General features: G+C 44.1%; 1 protein-coding gene across 2 annotated transcripts; it reads left to right on the top strand.

The window, feature by feature from the left end:
- Nucleotides 1-1,655: 1,655 nt before the first annotated feature.
- On the top strand, nt 1,656-10,292 carry LOC128138852 (heterochromatin-associated protein MENT-like). Of its 2 annotated transcripts, none has more exons than XM_052780483.1 (8): nt 1,656-1,825; nt 3,132-3,308; nt 4,244-4,330; nt 4,728-4,865; nt 5,413-5,530; nt 6,248-6,390; nt 7,523-7,690; nt 8,763-10,292. In XM_052780483.1, exons 2-8 carry the CDS (start codon nt 3,141-3,143, stop codon nt 9,165-9,167), a joined length of 1,227 nt encoding a protein of 408 aa, XP_052636443.1. In that variant the 5' UTR covers nt 1,656-1,825; nt 3,132-3,140; the 3' UTR covers nt 9,168-10,292. The 2 variants fall into 2 exon arrangements, with proteins under 2 accessions (XP_052636443.1, XP_052636434.1); XM_052780474.1 differs by having other exon boundaries at nt 1,773-1,825; nt 3,104-3,308.
- Nucleotides 10,293-18,844: the final 8,552 nt, after the last annotated feature.

Here is an 18,844-nt window from a genome sequence, read left to right as displayed (position 1 = left end):
GCCTTCTGTCTGTCTCCGCTGTGAAACACGACACAGGATCCCTTTGTGTTCAGGTGCAATTCTGCCATGCCCTGCTTCACCTAATGCAAGGGCTTCACGTCCCCGTGGCTAAGCCTCTTAAGCGCTTCCTGATCTGCCTCAGGAATAAAAGACAGGGAAGCCACACCTGGGAGGCCAAGGAGGAACAAAACCATGACAACATGCACCCAAATTCACTCACAGGCCTTTAAAATCAATGGAAATGTGAGTCATCTTTTCTCTCTCCTTCAACTATTTTAAGCATGCTTGCAAAGATGACAGAGTGAATGTCCTCTTGGCAGTGCCAGATCATTACCAAGTGGCAATGGCCACAACGCTTGAAGGGTGAGTTGCACATTAGGGAACAACCTTTTCCCAGGGCGAGCAGCACACCGCCGGAGAAGGGTCCCCAGAAAGGTTGGGGAATCTCTATCCTCAGAAGGGCTGTGGCTGCCCTTGTCTACTGATGGCCCTGTTCCAAGCAGGAGGTTGACCTCTGGATGTCCCTTTCAATTAACATGTGTGATTTTCTCTCTCTTGTCAAGAGCCATTCTGCCTTGCCACCTCCCTTTCTCATCCTGCCTGGCATCCTTGCATCTTGACTAGCAAAGGGAGCTAGCTCTCAGCGTACTTCTTTGGGACTTGGAGTCTCCTGGCTTGGGCTTTCCCACCACCTAACCATTCAGCTGACCTTTCTCCTATCCTGATTTGTTGAGGATTTACTCATCGTACTAAACCCAATACTTGTTTAATTTCTGGCATTTCTTCATTGCCTTGCACAACATTGATTTCTGCCACTTTTTAGAAGACTTGACCCACTCTGTTCCCGTAATCAGCCTTGCAGCAAAATGCTTAGCACACAGTACAGTTTCCTTCCCTTCCTCCACTCCCCTTCCCCTGTCCCCCAGGGTCTCAGAGTTGTTGCCACCACTTTCTCCTTCTTCCACCACCCAACAGCAGCTCAGCTGCCTTCTGGGACTGCAGAGTGACAACTACTGTGCCATGTTTGCCCCCATTGTATTTTTTCACTCCATCCTTACTCGAGCCCTCCAAGTGGGGTTGTTTCAGTCCTTGCCCTCCTTCAGTACATGCAAGTACTGTGCACTAACTCTGTGTTTTGCAGTGTTTCTCTCAAATGATTCCCAGCCGTGGCTGCAATGAGATTTCTACACCAACACAACCAGTGGGGTATCCGCTCCTTACCCTGAATAGTCCTTCATGGCTTTGCTTCTCTCTATGCTTCTAATGATCTTCAATCCGAAGCTGGACACCCAGTGTCTAGTTCAATCACTAAGCTTGATGTTTTACGTTAATGTACCGCATTTGAAACCCAGGAGTCACAGCTGCACAAAGCTGGAGAGAAGAATCAGGCCTACAATATCTGCTTATATCCAGAAACCAAACCCAAGCATTCTAGTTGAGTAACCTTTTTACCAGTCATTTATTTTAAACAACAGACCAGTTGTCTCCACAACACCAGAAGACCATTGGAATGGGTAAACTGTTCTGCTGTCCTGTCAGTAGACTATTGTGGTGTAACAATAGAGCTGAGATTTTAATTCCATCGTCCTTTTGAAATGTCTAAAACTGAAAAGTGACAAGGTCAACAAAGAGGACAAAATTACATAAGATCTTTTGGGGATGTGGTAGAAAGGAGCTTTGAGTGGGCGGAAACAACCTGGACGTAAGGGAGAAGGAAAGGGAGGTGCAAGCAGTAATATATTTCTAAATTTATTCATTGCTTAACACACAAACGCAGAACCTGACTGAGGACAAGACCTAAGTCGTCTGTCTCACAGGATCAGAGGTAAATATTTAAACCAATTTAAGTAACTTTTCTGAAGCTTTTAAAAAGTGATCTGTAATTTGCATGACCGTATAGGTAAATTATAATATACCAGTGTTATAGTGCATTATTCTTGCCTCTTGTTTTTCTAGATGTCAACCCTTAGAGAAAATAAATCTGTGAGGCTAATGAAAACTCCTAATTTCAGGCAGAATTGATCAGAAGAAGGATGGTTTTCTTAGGGCAGTAACTGTCTTATAAATTAAAATCTTCAGTTTGATAAAGGAGTCCCATACTTCACGTGAAGAAAAGGCCATTTTCATTTGGCAAAGGCACAGCACTTCATGTTATCAGGCCAGGGACTCAGAGGAGTATTCATTAGCGGAAAACAGAGAAATCTCCATCCTGATGCTCTCTTGGTTGTGTTCTCCAAGGAAAGAAAATCACTCTGTGGTACAGACTTGGTACTGACAGCACACTGACTGTCAAAAGAACTGTAGTAGTTTGGCAACAAAACACTTGATAAATACCTGTAGACTTCAGAGATTGCCCCACAATTTCTGTTGCTCCATTCCATAGATATAAATAACAACAACAACAACAATAACATTTCTGGTCTCTTGACTGGAAAACAACATGAGGCAGATATCTTCAAGTCTGGAATTCTCATAACCTCAAGGAATCTGCTAGTTTCTGGGGAAAATAAAATTGCTGGAACATACAGAAGGGGTGGTAGGTACACATAATGAATAAAACTCCATCAATCTAAAAGCAAATAATAGCTTTGCTATTCATACTACTCAGAATAGGTGGCTGGCCAGGAAAAGCACACGAGCCTAAGAATTATGCTTAAATTCTTCTCAGTATCAGCTCTCAATTCTATACAGATCCAAAATGAAGTAGTGGGAAACTTGGGCATGTTGTGAACCTACGTACTAAAACTGCATTTAAATTCCCCTGGGAGCATTACTTTGATAAATCATTAGTTAAGGACAAAAAGGAAGAAAAAGAGGCAGCTTACAAATCTGCATATTTTTGAAAACCAAAGGCAGAAAGAAACACAAAGAAAACTGTAGCTGTATAAAAGAGGACATATGTACAATTATAGGAAAATATTATCTGGTTAACAAAAAAAACCTAAAAGAAATTGCTGCTCCTAACAGGTGGCAAACAACCTCTGTGTGGAAGATAAAACATAGAACTAGGCTATTAGTTTTAGTGGGTGCCAATATGTTGTATTGCACATGTAACATTTCTCCCTAATATGCACTGCATAAATAATTGTAATAATTCAAATAGTACAATTCTGTCTCTTGCCTCTTTCCAGGTTGTAGCAATGGAACTGGTCTCAACATCAATTGGCAAGTTTACAATTGATCTTTTCAACAAGCTGAATGAGAACAACAAGGGCAAAAACATTTTCTTTTCCCCTTGGAGCATATCATCTGCTCTGGCTCTGATGTACCTGGGTGCAAAAGGCAATACAGCAAGAGAGATGGCAGAGGTAGGTTGCTCTACGAAGCACACACCCCATACAATACCTGGCTCTTGTACTGGCTGCAAAATTTAGTGTTAGAAAAACTTGCCACCACAATGACAAGGAACCATGGGAGACCACAGAACGTAACAAGTGAATGGTAAATTTTATTCATTTCATAGCAGGTTCCCCACTTCTCCACTAAGAGAAAGTGTTCTGTGGGTATCGCATGCTGAGCACAGAGGTTCTCTGAACCTGACTTCTTCTAAACTATTCTACACCTTCTGATTTATCCTGTGATTCTATGATTCTGTTACAGATGAGATATTCCCTTTGAGAAGCAAACAGCTGATGTCAGTAGCTCCTAACTAATTGGCAGGAGGCTTGCAGATCCCAGCACCCTCCCTCTCTCCCCTGGCCAGGATGCCTCTTTCTATCTTGATTTATGCTTTCCTAAACAACTGCCTGACAATCCAGCAGGAAAATAGGAAGCGCTTTAGCATCTCCACATCCCCCGACCCAATACTTCCTAATGCCACACGGGCACATCGCTGGCTCAAAGGGAGCTGTGGTGCTCAGCACTGCCCAGCACTCTCCTCTGTGTCACCGCACGCCCGTTCAGATGCCTTTGTACCATTATCGTGGGGAGAACTGTTTGGGTTTGCCAAACACTTTGCTATTGCTGAAAGCAACAGCTGTGGAAAGGGGTTCAGCCTTGCAGCGTGCAGACAGGAGCACTGCGTCGATGCTCTGGGAGGGGGACAGTGCTACTCATTGTTACTCTATGGGGTTTACATATACTACAGCTTCAGCATCCCTTTGATTAGTCACCTAAGCAGCAGATGATAGCACAGTGAGTTCTCATAAGGAGCAAACCAAGACAACCATTTGATCCCCATTTGGCTTTAAGTCACACCAGTTCCTTTATGCCTATTTCATACCTGTGGAAACTCTGCTTGCAGGTTCTTCATTTCACTGAAGCGGCAGGAGCTGAAGGCTCTTCTTCTGTGGCCAGACCTTCTCGTGGGAGACCAAAGAGAAGAAAAATGGTATCTATTAGAACTGAAATCCCAAGATAAAGAATCTCCAGCATCAAAATGTCCAGATACAGCTTTAGGAGTCCAGTATTCCTTGTCTGCCCTCCTCTTTAAAGTACAAACCCCAACATACTTCACAACGGGTTCAAGTTCAGTTCCTTTCACTCACTCAGGCTCTGAGTAGCATGGAAGGACAAGTCACTGGGATAGTCTGGAAGGTTTGCTATATGGCAAATCAGTTAATCCAGTCATAAACAGAGCCCTGCAAATCGCAGTGGTGGTAAACTTGGAAAAATAAAAAGTAAGAGAGAGGAAACCAAATCCTTCTCCAACATACATCACATCATAGCATGTTTTGAAAACTTCATGCAAAAATGCAATTGCTGAATGTATGGTTTCTCTTTCCAAGGATCCTGAGTACAAGCAAGCTGAAGATATCCATGCTAGCTTCAAAGAGGTCACGACTGCCATCAACAAACCCAGAAGCACCTACTCGCTGAGAAGTGCCAACCGCATTTATGTGGAAAAAACCTTCCCATTACTCCTTGTAAGTTAAATCTCAGAGACGAGTAAGAAAAGGGGCAAAAAATATTTCTCATTTTAATTACTTGCCATCAGTAGAACAGGTTTGAAGCTGACCCCGAATACTGTAAATAAGAGCCCTGGATTCCAGTGATAACTGGAGAATACCATTCGGTCTGCTCACAGTATTTAAGGATGCATTACCCTTTGACTGAAGTGAAGGGACTCCTTTTCATGCAACATGGCTTTATTATTGGAACACCCAAAATTTACAATTGTAAATGAGACATTCAAATAAGCACATCCATGGAATGTGCACAGCCTTCCTCACTTCTCCAAGTAAAAGTGGGAACAAAAGAAGGGAACTTTCTGTTCTTTTGTTATTTCTTATCTGTTAGCTCACAGTCCAACAGAGAGTAACAGGCAAGATGCTGCAGTCCTCTAGGCCCAAGAAGCTATTAGGAAGTCCAAGAGCTAACAACTTCCCTTTGGGACTGAAAAATCCTGTATGGTATAAGACTTCCTTTTTTGTTGTTTTTGGTTTTGGGGTTTTTTTTCTTTCTTTTTTTTAGACATACATACAGCTCAGTAAGAACTACTACAAAGCACAGCCACACAAGGTTAACTTTAAGACAGCACCAGAACAATCCAGAAAGGAAATCAACGCTTGGGTTGAAAAACAAACTGAGGGTAAGCTGAGCTCAACCCCAACGTCTTTCCTGTCCTATTGTCAGCCTGCCATTTCCTTTGGGCAGGCGCCCTTGCTTCCCCACGTGCTACTGCAGCAGCCAGGTCATGCCTTCTGATATGGACAGTGAGCAGAGATGCAGTGGGAGGACAGAGAAAAAGCAGCACTTCAGCAGCTTCAAATACCTGACCCAGACCTCAGTGAGCTCCTTGGGGAGACTCCCATTGACTCTGCTGTGCTCTGCATCAGCTGCTCCTCAAGCACGACTGCTGCCCTGGTGCTGCACCCATGCACCACAGGCAGAGCAGACAGAGGGGAGAAACACCTCTGCAGACCAGTGTGCTCCAAGGCGGGGAGGGGTGCCTACCTAGCTGTACCATGCTGCACTGGCCAGAGGTGCTGGCCTCCTTTTACCTGGCATAACCAGCTGGTGAGGCAGTAGATGGCTTTCTGCTTCCAGCTGCTTGCCATGAAGCTGTGACTTTTTTGGGGGAAGTCACCCAGGGAAGTCGATCCCTGTCAGCCAGGAGGAGAACTGGGCAGAAAACAGCTTTGGAAACTGTAAACAAACTAACCGATTTGTATCAGGGGAGTAATTTTGGGAGTAGGGCATGGAGGCATGGACTTCTTCACTAAGGAGTTGAACTGAGAGAAAAAACAATCAAAACATCCTCACTGTGCTACACTGGAATGACACCTGACTCTTCTGATTTCAAAAGGCAAAATCAAGAATTTGCTGAATGCACAAGATGTGGGAAGCGCCACCCAACTGGTCCTGGTAAATGCCATTTACTTCAAGGCGGAATGGGAAACGAAATTTTGGGCAGAAAATACAGATCTGCAACCCTTCCGACTGAGCAAGGTAAGCTCCTCCAGTACCCTTCTTGCCGTAAACAGCCTGGTGACAACAGCTACTGCTGAAATCTTTCCATTATTTCATAAGTCTTTTAGGTATCCCTGTGGTAACTAGACTCTCTGTGAATAGCTGGTTACAGCAAAATGTGTCAGTGCTCAGCTCACTGCAACACTAAGATGCTGCTCGTGTAAATGTTAATGTGCTCTAGATAACAGCTACCGTTTCCAAAAGCACTAGAGTCACTTAGGACCTTTTTGTAAAACAGTGCTGAAAGGGCAGATATTAAAAGCATGATTTTGAGAGTCCAAGCTTCATGCACAGGAACTATATGCCATGTCATGGGTGAGTACGGTACCTGGGCCTCTGTGCTGCGCAGCCTAGCTGGGCGCAAGCATACCTGCTCAAATACAGCTGCAACAGGGTACCCTGAGTGGGTGCATGGTTGGGCGAGACTAGAAGAAATGTTAATGGCATGTATCCAGAAGAGGTGTCAATGAACTCACATCAAAAGACAAGAGCTCTGTGCAATTTCCACCAACTGTAGCTTCTGCCTTCTGATTAGCACGTATACATCGGCTGCTTCCCTGAATGAAGGGACATAGATGTTAAGAGAGGTTACATGCTCCTGCAAAGGTGACTGCTTGCCAGGAACTCCCCTCTTCATGAGCCCCTTTGCTCAGACATTAGTGTTATCTTCTGTTAAGGGTTGTGACATAAAGAGCAATCAGCTAGTCACTTTTTATTGCCAGAGAGAAGAGACCACAGAAAAACTGCACAACACTTGTCCTTTTAAACCATAGCCGCTTCTCTGCTGTAGTGTTGTAAGGCCATGTCCCATACCTGCTCCATCCCCTCATTCCTTGCAGACATTTCTAACTCTCTTCCTCCCTTCTCTGGGGGCTGCTGTGCATGTTTTGGGGAGAAGAGAAAAATCAGTCCGTTCAGCCCCCAACAAAATGCTCTGGGACAAACACCAAGATAAGCAATATTGTCCAGTCAAGAAAAGCTTTGGAAAATGAATGACAGATCACTGTTGTAAAAGTTGCTTACAAAAGTTTCCTCTCCCTTCACTGCACTGAGTCATCATCATCCTGCCTTTCAAGGAATGATTTCTTACTTATAAACAAATACTTTACAGAACAAGACCAAGCCTGTGAAAATGATGTACATGAGACATACATTTTCAGTTCTTATCATGGAAACAATGAATTTCAAAATGATTGAGTTGCCGTATGTGAACCAGGAACTCAGTATGTTCATCCTCCTTCCCGACGACATCAAAGACAGCACTACGGGTCTTGAACAGGTAAAAAAGTATGCTACATCTATTTTGTATCACCACCCAGTCATTAAAAAAAAAAGGACAGGCTGGCAACCATATCTCCCCCTTGGAGGATATGCTGTTTGATCTCCTCCGCTAGCTGAATTAATTTCCTTTAATACTTATCTAATCCCAAGAAAGTTCCTCCATGCTGAGTGCTCTTAGTTTGCTAAGAACTGAAGACAGTCAACACTGTGCATAATCAGATGCTTAGGTCTTCAACAGCCCCATGACTGACACCCAATACTACATGACTGTAAGGGTTAAATCTCCCTTCATTGCACATTCAGGAGGGACAGTACTGCACGAGTAGCCACAGCCTCTTCCTGAGATAATAGACACCTCTTCTCCGTGGCCTGGAAGTTTATTCACCATCTTGTTCTCATTCTGTTTGCTCCCCACCCCCCTGCTCCTCCCTATTTGTTCACTGTCTAAAAAACTAGGATTTTGGTGAGACTGCATTTGCTGCAATAATGCGATCTGGCACTGTAGTTACTACAATTGCAAGACTCTTAAATTCTTGGCGTCTATCATGTCAAGAATATCATTCATTGCTCTTCTCCATTTAATCTGAGCTGAACCCTGGTGACATAGTGCCCAGGACACAGAGTGGCAGTGAAAGATTTTGCTGGAAGCAATTTGTTTTAAAATTGCCAGGGGAATATGTGCAATATTAACACCTGTTTCTATGGAACTGGACCAAACCGTGTCAGTTGCACAGCTGACAATCTCCTGGCAATTACCTTCACATCAAGACTGAATTAAAAGAGAGGAAAGAACTACCTCAGCTGCAGGTGTTGAGTGCCTTATCTTTCTTTTGCATTGAATTTGGCAGGGGTGGTACTCAAAACTTTGCAGCATTAACTCTCAAATGTTTGTTGTACACCCTGCCTCTGATCATCAGTAAAAGCAATTTATATTTCATGTTTTCAGCTAAATGTTAAATTTGCCATTTTAAAAGTGTTTAATTCATTAAATTGCCATACAATTGATTAATTCATAGCTAATTAATTGTTTTTTCCTTGCAAACAAATTCCTTCTCTTTCTTAAATGATAGCTGGAAAGAGAGCTGACATATGAGAAGCTGGCTGAATGGACTGATTCCAAGAAGATGACCGAAACTGCCGTGGATCTGTACCTACCCAAGTTCACAGTGGAGGAGAGATATGACATGAGTGATAAGCTGGACAGCATGGGAATGCACAGTGCCTTCAGTGGCAATGCTGATTTCAGTGGAATGGCTGAGAATGGTGATTTGCTGATCTCCAAAGTTATTCACAAGTCTTTTGTTGCAGTTGATGAGAATGGCACTGAGGCAGCTGCTGCTACTGCAATTATAGGACTAACAAGTCCATATTTCCCCCATGTTCTGAAATTTAAGGTTGACCACCCTTTCCACTTCTTCATCAGACACAACAATTCCAAGACTATCCTCTTTTTTGGCAGGTTCTGCTCTCCCTAGAGTGAGTTATTACTTGCTCCCAGACAGCACCCAAGGTTCACTGTTCAATGGAAAAATGTGAACTGCAGTGTTAAAAGCTCAACCTTAAGCCATGTAGCCATATGTACTGAAATATATGTCCTTTTTCCCCCCAACCCCCAGCCCCTGCCAGTAAGGCAGCAGCCAGAGACCACCCTGTGCCTCAAAGATCATCCCTCTACTGCTCCTTTCCATTGTCCTAGTGAGACAGCCCTCCACAGAAAACAGAGTGCAGAATTTTGCTCCCTTGCATCAAACCTGCTCTTCTGGCTTTGTTGTTCGAGAGTAAGGTGGAGCCATAAAAGCCCTCTGCACACAGGCCATCATCTAGCCCCATGCCAAGTGCTGACTTCAAGGGAAATGCAGTTCACCCTCTTGAATGTCCCAGAAAGGAAAAAAATCCCTGAAAGAAAAAAAAAAGACCTGTAGAATTCTATAGGCTCTCTTTTCCTCACTGGGAAATCTGCATTTGCATTACAATGCAGTTTCCTTATGTTTATTTCAAATTTAAAGACTGTTGGAAATTATCAAAATTTAATACAAACCCAGAATAATCTCAAAATGCCCCTTATCTTCCCCTGTCTTCTCACCGTGTGTATATACACACATTACATTCATTCTCTCCTGCCCTTGCAGCTTCATGAAAAAATGAGGTGGAGAGGGAAAATGGTCCAGCCTTTAACATTTAATTGCTGACTTCTAATCACCCTGCTTTTTTCCCTCGTTTTTCTAAACTTTGTAGGTTAAGGTTGCTGAGAGTTCCAATCAGCAAAAATGCTAAGAAAACTATGAGCAACATGCTTCTTGCTACCTCTTATTGATATGCAATCTAAAACCTCCAGAATTCCAATCTGCTTAATTTAACCTAATTATACCTGTTTCCTGGCTAATATCTGCACAGTTTCCTTGCTACCTGGATCATTGATCAGTGTATGATTTATGTAATGATTTATGATGAAGTATGTAACTTAGGAGTGCATCTCGGCAAAGATAGTCATGGTATTGAGAGAAACACCAGTGAGATTGACTGATGCTTTACTTCATAATTTTACCATGATCCGCATTCAATCCAATAAATGAACTTGGAGTTGTGTTTGTGTTATTCAAGACACTGACTTACCTGGTTCTCTCAGAGCATCATGCAAGGTGCATGGCTGGAGCACGTTTCCATTCTTGCCACTCCAAATCAACCCCACTGACAAAGCTGACACAGCTGACAAAATTAGTGTCTTATTTCCACTAGGCTTCAAACAGCCCTGAAAACACTGTTATTCAGCATGTTATCCAAGGCATTTACTAAACATACCAAATCAAATTAAACTCTGTGATGAGCAAGTTTTTGCTCACTGAGTCAAGGCATTTGAACTTTTCTTTTTAAGATTTCAGTTTCCAATTTTTGACCACTGGTTATTGCACTATCACCCCGCCCCCCCACCCCGGGACCTACTCAAGAGGCTTGTTTTCCCATCACAACACACTAGAAATAAAAAGTCTGACTAGAGCCTATAGCCCAGAAGAGCAGCTTCCAAGCATCCCTTTTGCCCGTGTACAATAGTGAACAAGCACTGCTGCACTGGCAACATCAGTTCCCTCCATTGGCTTGGGAGGGCAGCAGTTGTGCTTTCCTGTGGCCCTGAAGAATAGGATAAAGTTTTGTAGCCATCCCGGTACGCAGCAACCACATATCGGAGAACATTATCTAAGGCAACAAGATTTGAATGCAGGAGGGAGGTACTGTAAAAACATTTACTCTCAGCAAAATTCCACCTATAATTACAACTCACTCCATCTCCACAAAAGATACTCTATTTGGAAATACATCTCCACCCAACAAAGTATACCTGCATCTTCTTCCCTGTACAAAGTGCTGCTTCTAAAATCAGTGCCCTCCCTTGCCTGTAACCCTCAGCTCATGGTTCAGCTGTCTGTCATCCAGGACCTATACTGGTGCAGCCCAGTTGTGTGCTAATGACTCAGCTTTACTAAGAAGTTTGTTGTTTAGGTGTGGAAAAGCACACAAGTGAAGGCCATGCAAAAAAGAAAAGTAAAAACACAAACAGCGAAGTTATTGTCAGGATGGAGTAGTCAGCATAGCAAGGCTTCAGGAGGAGAAACACTTGCATGAGGAGGTATAAAATCTCAATTTAAAAAAAGTGAAGAATTGGAAGACAACAACTAGCAACATGGAGGCTGAGCCTCTTCTAGGGAGCAACAAAGACCAGCCCTCCTCCACTTGAGCGATGCCTGGCCAGCAAAGACTCATCAGGGTGGTAAGCATGTGAATTCTTAGCCTTGTAGCATGTTAACCCTATCTCTCTGCTGTGTGTATTCAACAATAAGTAATTACTGGGAGCACCTAAATTGTGTATACCCAGTTTGAAGAGTCACTTCATGTAAGAGCAAAAGTTGCCCAAAGAGGTGGGAAGAGTTCCATGCCAAAACAAATGAAAGGTTTTCCCATGCTAATTTTTGTGCATCCCCTCACTCAGACCACGCTGCAGGGCTCTGCAAAGCAGTACCTCTGAGGCTCTCTGAGGAACTACGGCACAGTGTCCGCCAGATGGTGAGAGGTGCAAAGGGTCAAACAGGCTGGTTTTGGTACCAAGTTACTCCCAGTCTCAGCTTTGCTTGGGAGATGATGCCAAAGAGCACATCTTCCAGTATAAGACATACTTGGGATGCAGGTGAAAAGGGTGGAAGAGAAGCAAAGGAACCCATCCAGGGGGAAACACTGTTTAGAGCTCAGCTACTGCAAGCAACACTGGAAGCTGCTTCATTTGTGCCTCCCTGTTCTATTTTCATGGTAACAAGTGTCTGGCTCTCAGGTCAGGCTAACCCTTACAGAACCACAGAATTGTTCAGGCTAGAAGTGACCACTTGAGATCATCTGGTCCAACCCCCTGCGCAAGTAGGGTCAGCTAGTGCAGTGTCGTGGTTTAACCCCAGTCAGCAACTAAACACCATGCAGCCGCTCACTCACTCCCCCCCACCCAGTGGGATGGGGGAGAAAATCGGGAAAAGAAGCAAAACCCGTGGGTTGAGATAAGAACGGTTTAATAGAACAGAAAAAGAAGAAACTAATAATGATAATGATAACACTAATAAAATGACAACAGCAATAATGAAAGGATTGGAATGTACAAATGATGCGCAGTGCAATTGCTCACCACCCGCCGACCGACACCCCGCCAGTCCCCTAGCGGCGAATCCCTGCCCCCACTTCCCCGTTCCTATACTAGATGGGACGTCCCATGGTATGGAATACACCGTTGGCCAGTTTGGGTCAGGTGCCCTGGCTGTGTCCTGTGCCAACTTCTTGTGCCCCTCCAGCTTTCTCACTGGCTGGGCATGAGAAGCTGAAAAATCCTTGACATTAGTCTAAACACTACTGAGCAACAACTGAAAACATCAGTGTGTTATCAACATTCTTCGCATACTGAACTTAAAACATAGCACTGTACCAGCTACTAGGAAGACAGTTAACTCTATCCCAGCTGAAACCAGGACATGCAGGTTGCACAGGACAATGTTCAGTTGGGTTCTGTATATCTGTCCCCACCAATGGAGACTACACAACCTCTCCAGGCAAGCTGTGCCAGTGTTTGACCATTCTGACAGTAAACAAGTATTTTCTTGTGTTCAGATTGAATCTCACATTTTTAATCTGTGCCTGTTGCCTCTTGTCCTCTCACTGAGCGCTGCTGAGAAGAGTCTGGTTCCTTCTTCTTCATTACACCCCATAAGGTATTTATGCACATAGATAAGATCTCCCTGAGCTTTCTTTTCTCCAGGCTGTAAGTCCCAACTCGCTCAGCCTCTCCTCATACCAAAGATGCTCCGCTCCGTTAATTACCTTTGTGGCCCTGTTCAGGTGGAAGATATGGAAAACTGTATCTTCCTTATACTGAAGAGCCCAGAACTGGACACAGCACTCCAGCCATGGTCTCATCAGGGCTGAGCAGAGAGGGACTTCCATCAGCCTGCTGACAACACTCACCCTCATGCAGCCCACGATGTTGTTGGTCTTCTTTGCTGTGACAGTGCACTGCTGCCTCATGGTCAGCTTGTTGTCCACCAGGACCCCAGGGTCCTTCTCCGTAGAGTTGCTTTCCAGCCAGTCAGTCCCCAGTGTGTGCTGATGCCTAGCGTTATTCCTCCCCAGATGCAGAACTTTGTGTTTCCCCTTGTTGAACTTCACAAGATTCCTCTCCTCCCAATTCTCCACTGTGTCCGGGTCCTCCTGAATGGCCACACAACCCTCCAGTGTATCAGCCACTCCCCCAGTTTTCTATGGTTTGCAAACTTGCTGAGGGTACACTCTGTCCCAGCATCCTGGTCTTTAATGAAGATGTTAAACAGTACTGGCCCCACTATCAGCCCCTGGGGTACACCACTAGGGACTTGACTCCAGATGGACATTGTGCCACTGATCACAACCCTCTGGGCCTGGCTGGGTTCACTTATCTAACACGCTTTGTTAGCTTGTCCATGAGGATGTTATAGGAGACAGTGTCAAAAGCTGTACTAAAGTAAAGGTAAGCAACATCCACTGTTCTCCCCTCATCCGTCAAGCTAGTTAACTCATTCTAGAAGGCTTAGGTTGGTTAAGCATGATTTCCCCTTCATAAATCCATGCCGACTACTCTCGATCAACTTCTTGTCTTTCATGCCTTTGGAAATGGTTTCCATGAGGATTTTCTCTGTCACCTTCCCAGGGACTGAGGTCAGGCTCATGGGCCTGTAGTTCCCTGAATCTTTTGAAGTCAGTTGTGACATTTGCCCTCTTCCAGTCTTCAGGAACTTTTTCCAGTCACCATGGCCTTTCAAAGATAATTGAGAGAAGCCTCGCAGTGATATCAGCCAGCTCCCTCAGCACTTGTGGGTACAAGTCATCAGGCCCCATGGACTTATGTATGTTCTATTTCTTTAAATGCTGCTGAACCTGGTCTTCCTCTGCTAAGAGTAAGTCTTTCCCTTTCCTGACTTTTTGCTCTAGTCTCAGGCATTCCTGAAGGGCAATTTTACCAGTAAAGACTGAGGTACAGAAGGTATTTTCCATGTCCTCTGTCAGTGTTTCCCCTGCACTATTCAGAAGTGGGCCCATGTTTTCCCCAGTCTTTTTGTCTTGTACTTATAGACTCTTTTCCTGCTGCTCTTCACATTCCTTGCTAGATTCAATACCAGGTCGACCTTGACTTTCCTAACCCTATCTCTGCAAGATCAGACAGCAACTCTATACTCCTTCTGGGTCACCTCCCTTGCTTCCACATCTTACACCCCTCCTTTTTATGTCTGATTTCAGTTAGGAACTCCTTGCTTATCCATGCAGGCCTCCTGCCATATTTGTTGGATTTTCTACTTGTCAGAATGGACCATTGTTGAGCTTGGAGGAGGTGATTCTTGAATATCACCAGCTCTCCTGGACTCCCCTTCTCTCCAGGGCCATATCCCACATGATTCTTCCAAGCAGATCTCTGAAGATCTCTGAGAACCAGGGCTGTAGTCCTGCTTTTTGCCCTGCTCCTTCCTCTTAGGATCCTGAGCTCCACCATCTCATGGTCACTGCAGCCTTGGCTTCTGCCTTTCACATCCATGACCAGTTCTTCCTTGTTTCTCAGTATCAGGTCCAGCAGAGCATCATTGCTTGTTGGCTCCTCAATCACTTGTGCAAGGAAGTTGTCATTAATGTAATCTAGAAATCCCCTAGATTGCTTGAGCCCTAACGTATTGTTCTTCAAGCAGAAATCAGGGTGGTCCCCTATAAGGACCAGGCTTCTTTCAGTTCTTTGAAGAAGACCTCATCTACTTCCTAATCAGGAATTCTATAGCAGATACCCACTACAACAGCACCTGTGTTGGCCTGCCCACTAATCTTGACCCATAAGCTCTCGACTGGCTCCCGACCTGTGCCAAGGCAGAGCCCTGTGCATTCCAGCTGCTCTCTCACACAAAGAGCAACTCCCTCTCCTTGCCTTTCCAGCCTGTCCTTCCTGAAAAAGCCTGTATCCCTCCACTGCAGCACTCCAGTCGTGTGACCTATCCCACCACGTCTCCATGATCCCAATGAGGCAATAGCCTTGTAACCACACACAAACTTCTAACTGCTCCTCTTTGTTGCCCATGCTGCCTGCACTAGTATAGTGGCATTTGTCAGAGGCACCCAGGCATGCCAATTCCCCTGTAAGGGGTTGAGAGGTTTTCCCTTAAGGCTCTTCTGCAGGCACTTCATTCTTTACATGCCTATGCTTGAAGTGATTCCACTTTAGCTGTTTTGTTGATTGCTATGTCCCTCCAGTTCTCATCACCCCAGGCCCACCGCATGCCTACCACATTCACAACCTTCTTTTTTGTTGAGGAATCAATCACTCCTCCATCCATTTCTAGTTTAAAGCTCTGCTTAGCAGGTTGGCCAGCCCCTTGACAAAGATACTTTTCCCTGTTCAGTCAGGTGGATCCCTTCTCTTCCAAGAAGCTGGTGACCCACAGAGAGGTCCCATGGCCAGAGGCCAAACTGAATCCCTGCTGCCGACAACAGCAATGCAATGAATTGTTAACCCACAGGATCTGTCAAGTCCTCCTCAGGCCCGTCCACTTCACCAGCAGGATTGAAGGGAGCACCACCTGGGCCCCCATGCCCTTGACCACTTCCCCCAGAGCCCTGTAGTCACGCTTCGTACTTCCTAGGTCACCCCTGGCAGTATCATTTGTGCCTACATGGAAGAGCAGCAGGGGGAGGACAGATGAGCCTCAGTAGCCTCTCTATAACATCCCAAATCCATGCCCCTAGCAAGCAGGAAATCTATACAGATGACAAATTAGGTCAACAGATGTGGGCCATGCCCGCTGCAGTTACTTTCACTCCTCACATTTGTTAATGGCCTTTGAGATCTGGAAGGTGCATCTGCCAGTGCTGGAAGTTACAAAAAGTTGCAAGTCTTTTAGTTACCATGGTTTTACAATTATTTCCCCCTGTTAGGTTGGGATGCCACACTTGGATATAGCAAGGGAGGCAGTCCTGGGACTTTGAATTTCCAGTGCAATGTGCTAACCATGCTTGCTGTTCTTGTTCCAGAAGGTCTGGGGGCTCCTGGAGGTACAGGCTGGCAGGCAACAGGCTTGGATGGGGGAAGGGAAGAGAAGACAGATCTGGGGCAGAGCAGCTCCTATGCCATGAACAGGTCATGGTGTTCCAATGCTCCTCTCAGCAAGGGCTCTCCCAAGCACTGTCCTTTCTCTTTTGTCTGCCACAAAGGGTGGCTTGGTGCTTTTGAAAGATGGTTCCATTTTATTCTTCCATACTGGGGAAAATGCTATTTAATCACCTTTCTAAAATACTCCAAGGTAGCCAAGTAATAGGTGCTACATGACTGCATTTCCAAATAAATGCTTTCAAGAAGCCCTGGGTTTGTTCTGTGTCATCAAAATTTGTAACTTCAGGTCCATGAACTCCTCCTTGAAAGGTCCCAGGACTTTGAAAACTAAAGAAAGAAGTATTTACAGGAAACTGCTAAGATAAGCCTCAATACAAACATGTTGTGAGCATGGACTGCTTGTCACTTAGTGATGCCATGCCTGTCAAAACACAGTAGATTAACATGCTTTCAGTTTATCCTGAAAGATGGGGCTTTTTCCTACCAGTGCAAATCTCAGCTTCATAAAATAATCCCTGGCACCTCTATGGTAGACTGACCTCATGACAAGCAGAAATGGCAGACACAGCACACAATAATAAAGACAAGAAAGTTTACAGTGCTGGTGTAGCATTAGTATTCAAGACAAGGACACATAAAAAACCCCTGCTTCAGAACTGAAATACAAATGCATCCATATTTTTAAAGGTTTTATTTTGCCATACGTAATAGGCACAAGAAAATCCCTTTTAAATGTTATTTATAGTCCAACCCTTTAGAGTTCTATTGCAACAGATGTGATAAGTGGTCTCATTATCTTCCGGGGGGACATAGCTGAATGGGATTTCCTGCAGAGTAAAAAATCCGTAACTGGACTTAGTCTAGCACTGATTGTAAATTGTGCTGCTTTTTACTAGATGTAACTGAAAGAGAACTGATCTTCAAGAAATGCCCAAATGGTCCACTCAGAGTGGACCATTTACAGAGTAAAGGTATGGGAGTATGACAATCAAACAGGCAGAAAGATACAACCTCACATCCATGCTGAGCAAGATGGGGATGAAAGACAGCTTCAAAAAGGGTCAAAGTGACCTCATCAGTATGCCAGAGGAAAATGACTGGTTTTATCAAAAGACTTTTAATGACATTTTGTCAGAGGTCAATCCACTTGAGGTCAACAAGTCAGGCATTGTGATGCTGTGAAACCTTGTTTCTACCATTGTGGTTGCAGCAATTCACTATTTCTTCTCACTATTTCCATCTGGCACAGCAAACCCAAGAGCACCTCTTCTTTGGCCATTTTGCTCCCCTTTGAAACTCCACTCTCTCTTACTAAACAGGATCTTGCAGCAGCAAGAGTATACCACAAAGAGTGTCTACACAGTTTGGGTACCCTTTCTTCATTTTCCTGTATTTTTGGCCAATCTTTGTAGCTTGTAGTGCCGGTAACTGTTGTTTGGGGTTTTTTCTTCTCTTATTCATTTAGCTAAAAAATAGAAAACAGCAGTTTTAGATACATAGCAGAAACATTTCTTAAGCACATAACTAAACATAATAGTGTCTAACACACTTCCAAAGCAAGAAAGAGGCACAAAACCTGCACGCACTTAAAAAAAAAAGTGTGAAAAAAGCGAGGCACATATATCGCTCTAGAAACCTTGTATTGCATATGTACCACTCAGATTTGAAGTGAATATAAGCACACAAATGTAATTCTAATTCAAAATATGGACTTGTACTCTTTATACTGATGCTCTTTCTCTATAGGTTGACTGCATGCTGGTAATTGGTTTACTCTACATGTGTCATACTAGTGGGCAGAGGCCATTCCTAACTAACCGTAAATGTCACAGAAAAGACATATAATGATTGCAAAGGAAATTTAGCAATGTAGTTGAATCTAATTAGACAGATAAGAGCAGAGCAAACCATCAGAATTGCTAATTACACTGGTTTAAAGTAAAACATTTGTGGACATGTAACTGTTTTGTATCATACCTTTGCTGATATCCAATTTTACACATTCTGCTGTTTTGGCGCTCTACTCCAAAACAACAAACAGTTTCAGTAAAAGAAATCAATACAAGCAGAGCTTCCAAGCAGTTTTGCAGCTTTTGGTGGATGATCCAAACTCCCTCAATCCATCGCAGGGCAATAATAAGCTTGGTACAGTTAGGGCCTGTAGGTACCTAAAGCACCTTCATCTCCTCTCCTAGGAGCAGCAGTCTCTTAAAACAACATCCACCAGTTCAAATGAGTCCAGCGTCCACTCTTATTTCATCACCTATTTTAGGTGACTGTGTAAATACCTTCTGAGCTTCCTTTGTGACCTGCTTTCTGAAAGAGAAGAGCAGAAATGTAAAATATGACAAAATAAGGGCTTTATGTGGCCTGAGGGCTGCAAGTATTCCAATCCTTCCCCTGTCAAATTTAACCACAGGATGAACGAGACTAACAGCCTATTTCCGTATTCCCTTTTAGCCATATCTTTGAGATTAGTTTCTATTAATTTCCCCAGTTTGTAGAGTA

The sequence above is a fragment of the Harpia harpyja genome, chromosome 1 (genome assembly GCF_026419915.1).
Source record: "Harpia harpyja isolate bHarHar1 chromosome 1, bHarHar1 primary haplotype, whole genome shotgun sequence".
Lineage (NCBI taxonomy): Eukaryota > Metazoa > Chordata > Aves > Accipitriformes > Accipitridae > Harpia > Harpia harpyja.
Note: the sequence above shows the minus strand (reverse complement) of the source record. Positions and strands in the feature narration are given on the sequence as shown.

Excerpts from the sequence above, each read along its gene's own strand:
- LOC128138852 (XM_052780483.1), top strand. The coding sequence starts at position 3,141 with ATGGAACTGGTCTCAACATCAATTGGCAAGTTTACAATTGATCTTTTC. Across the intron at positions 4,866-5,412 it reads AAACCTTCCCATTACTCCTT|ACATACATACAGCTCAGTAA; the intron begins GTAAGTTAAATC and ends TCTTTTTTTTAG. Across the intron at positions 5,531-6,247 it reads GGTTGAAAAACAAACTGAGG|GCAAAATCAAGAATTTGCTG; the intron begins GTAAGCTGAGCT and ends TGATTTCAAAAG.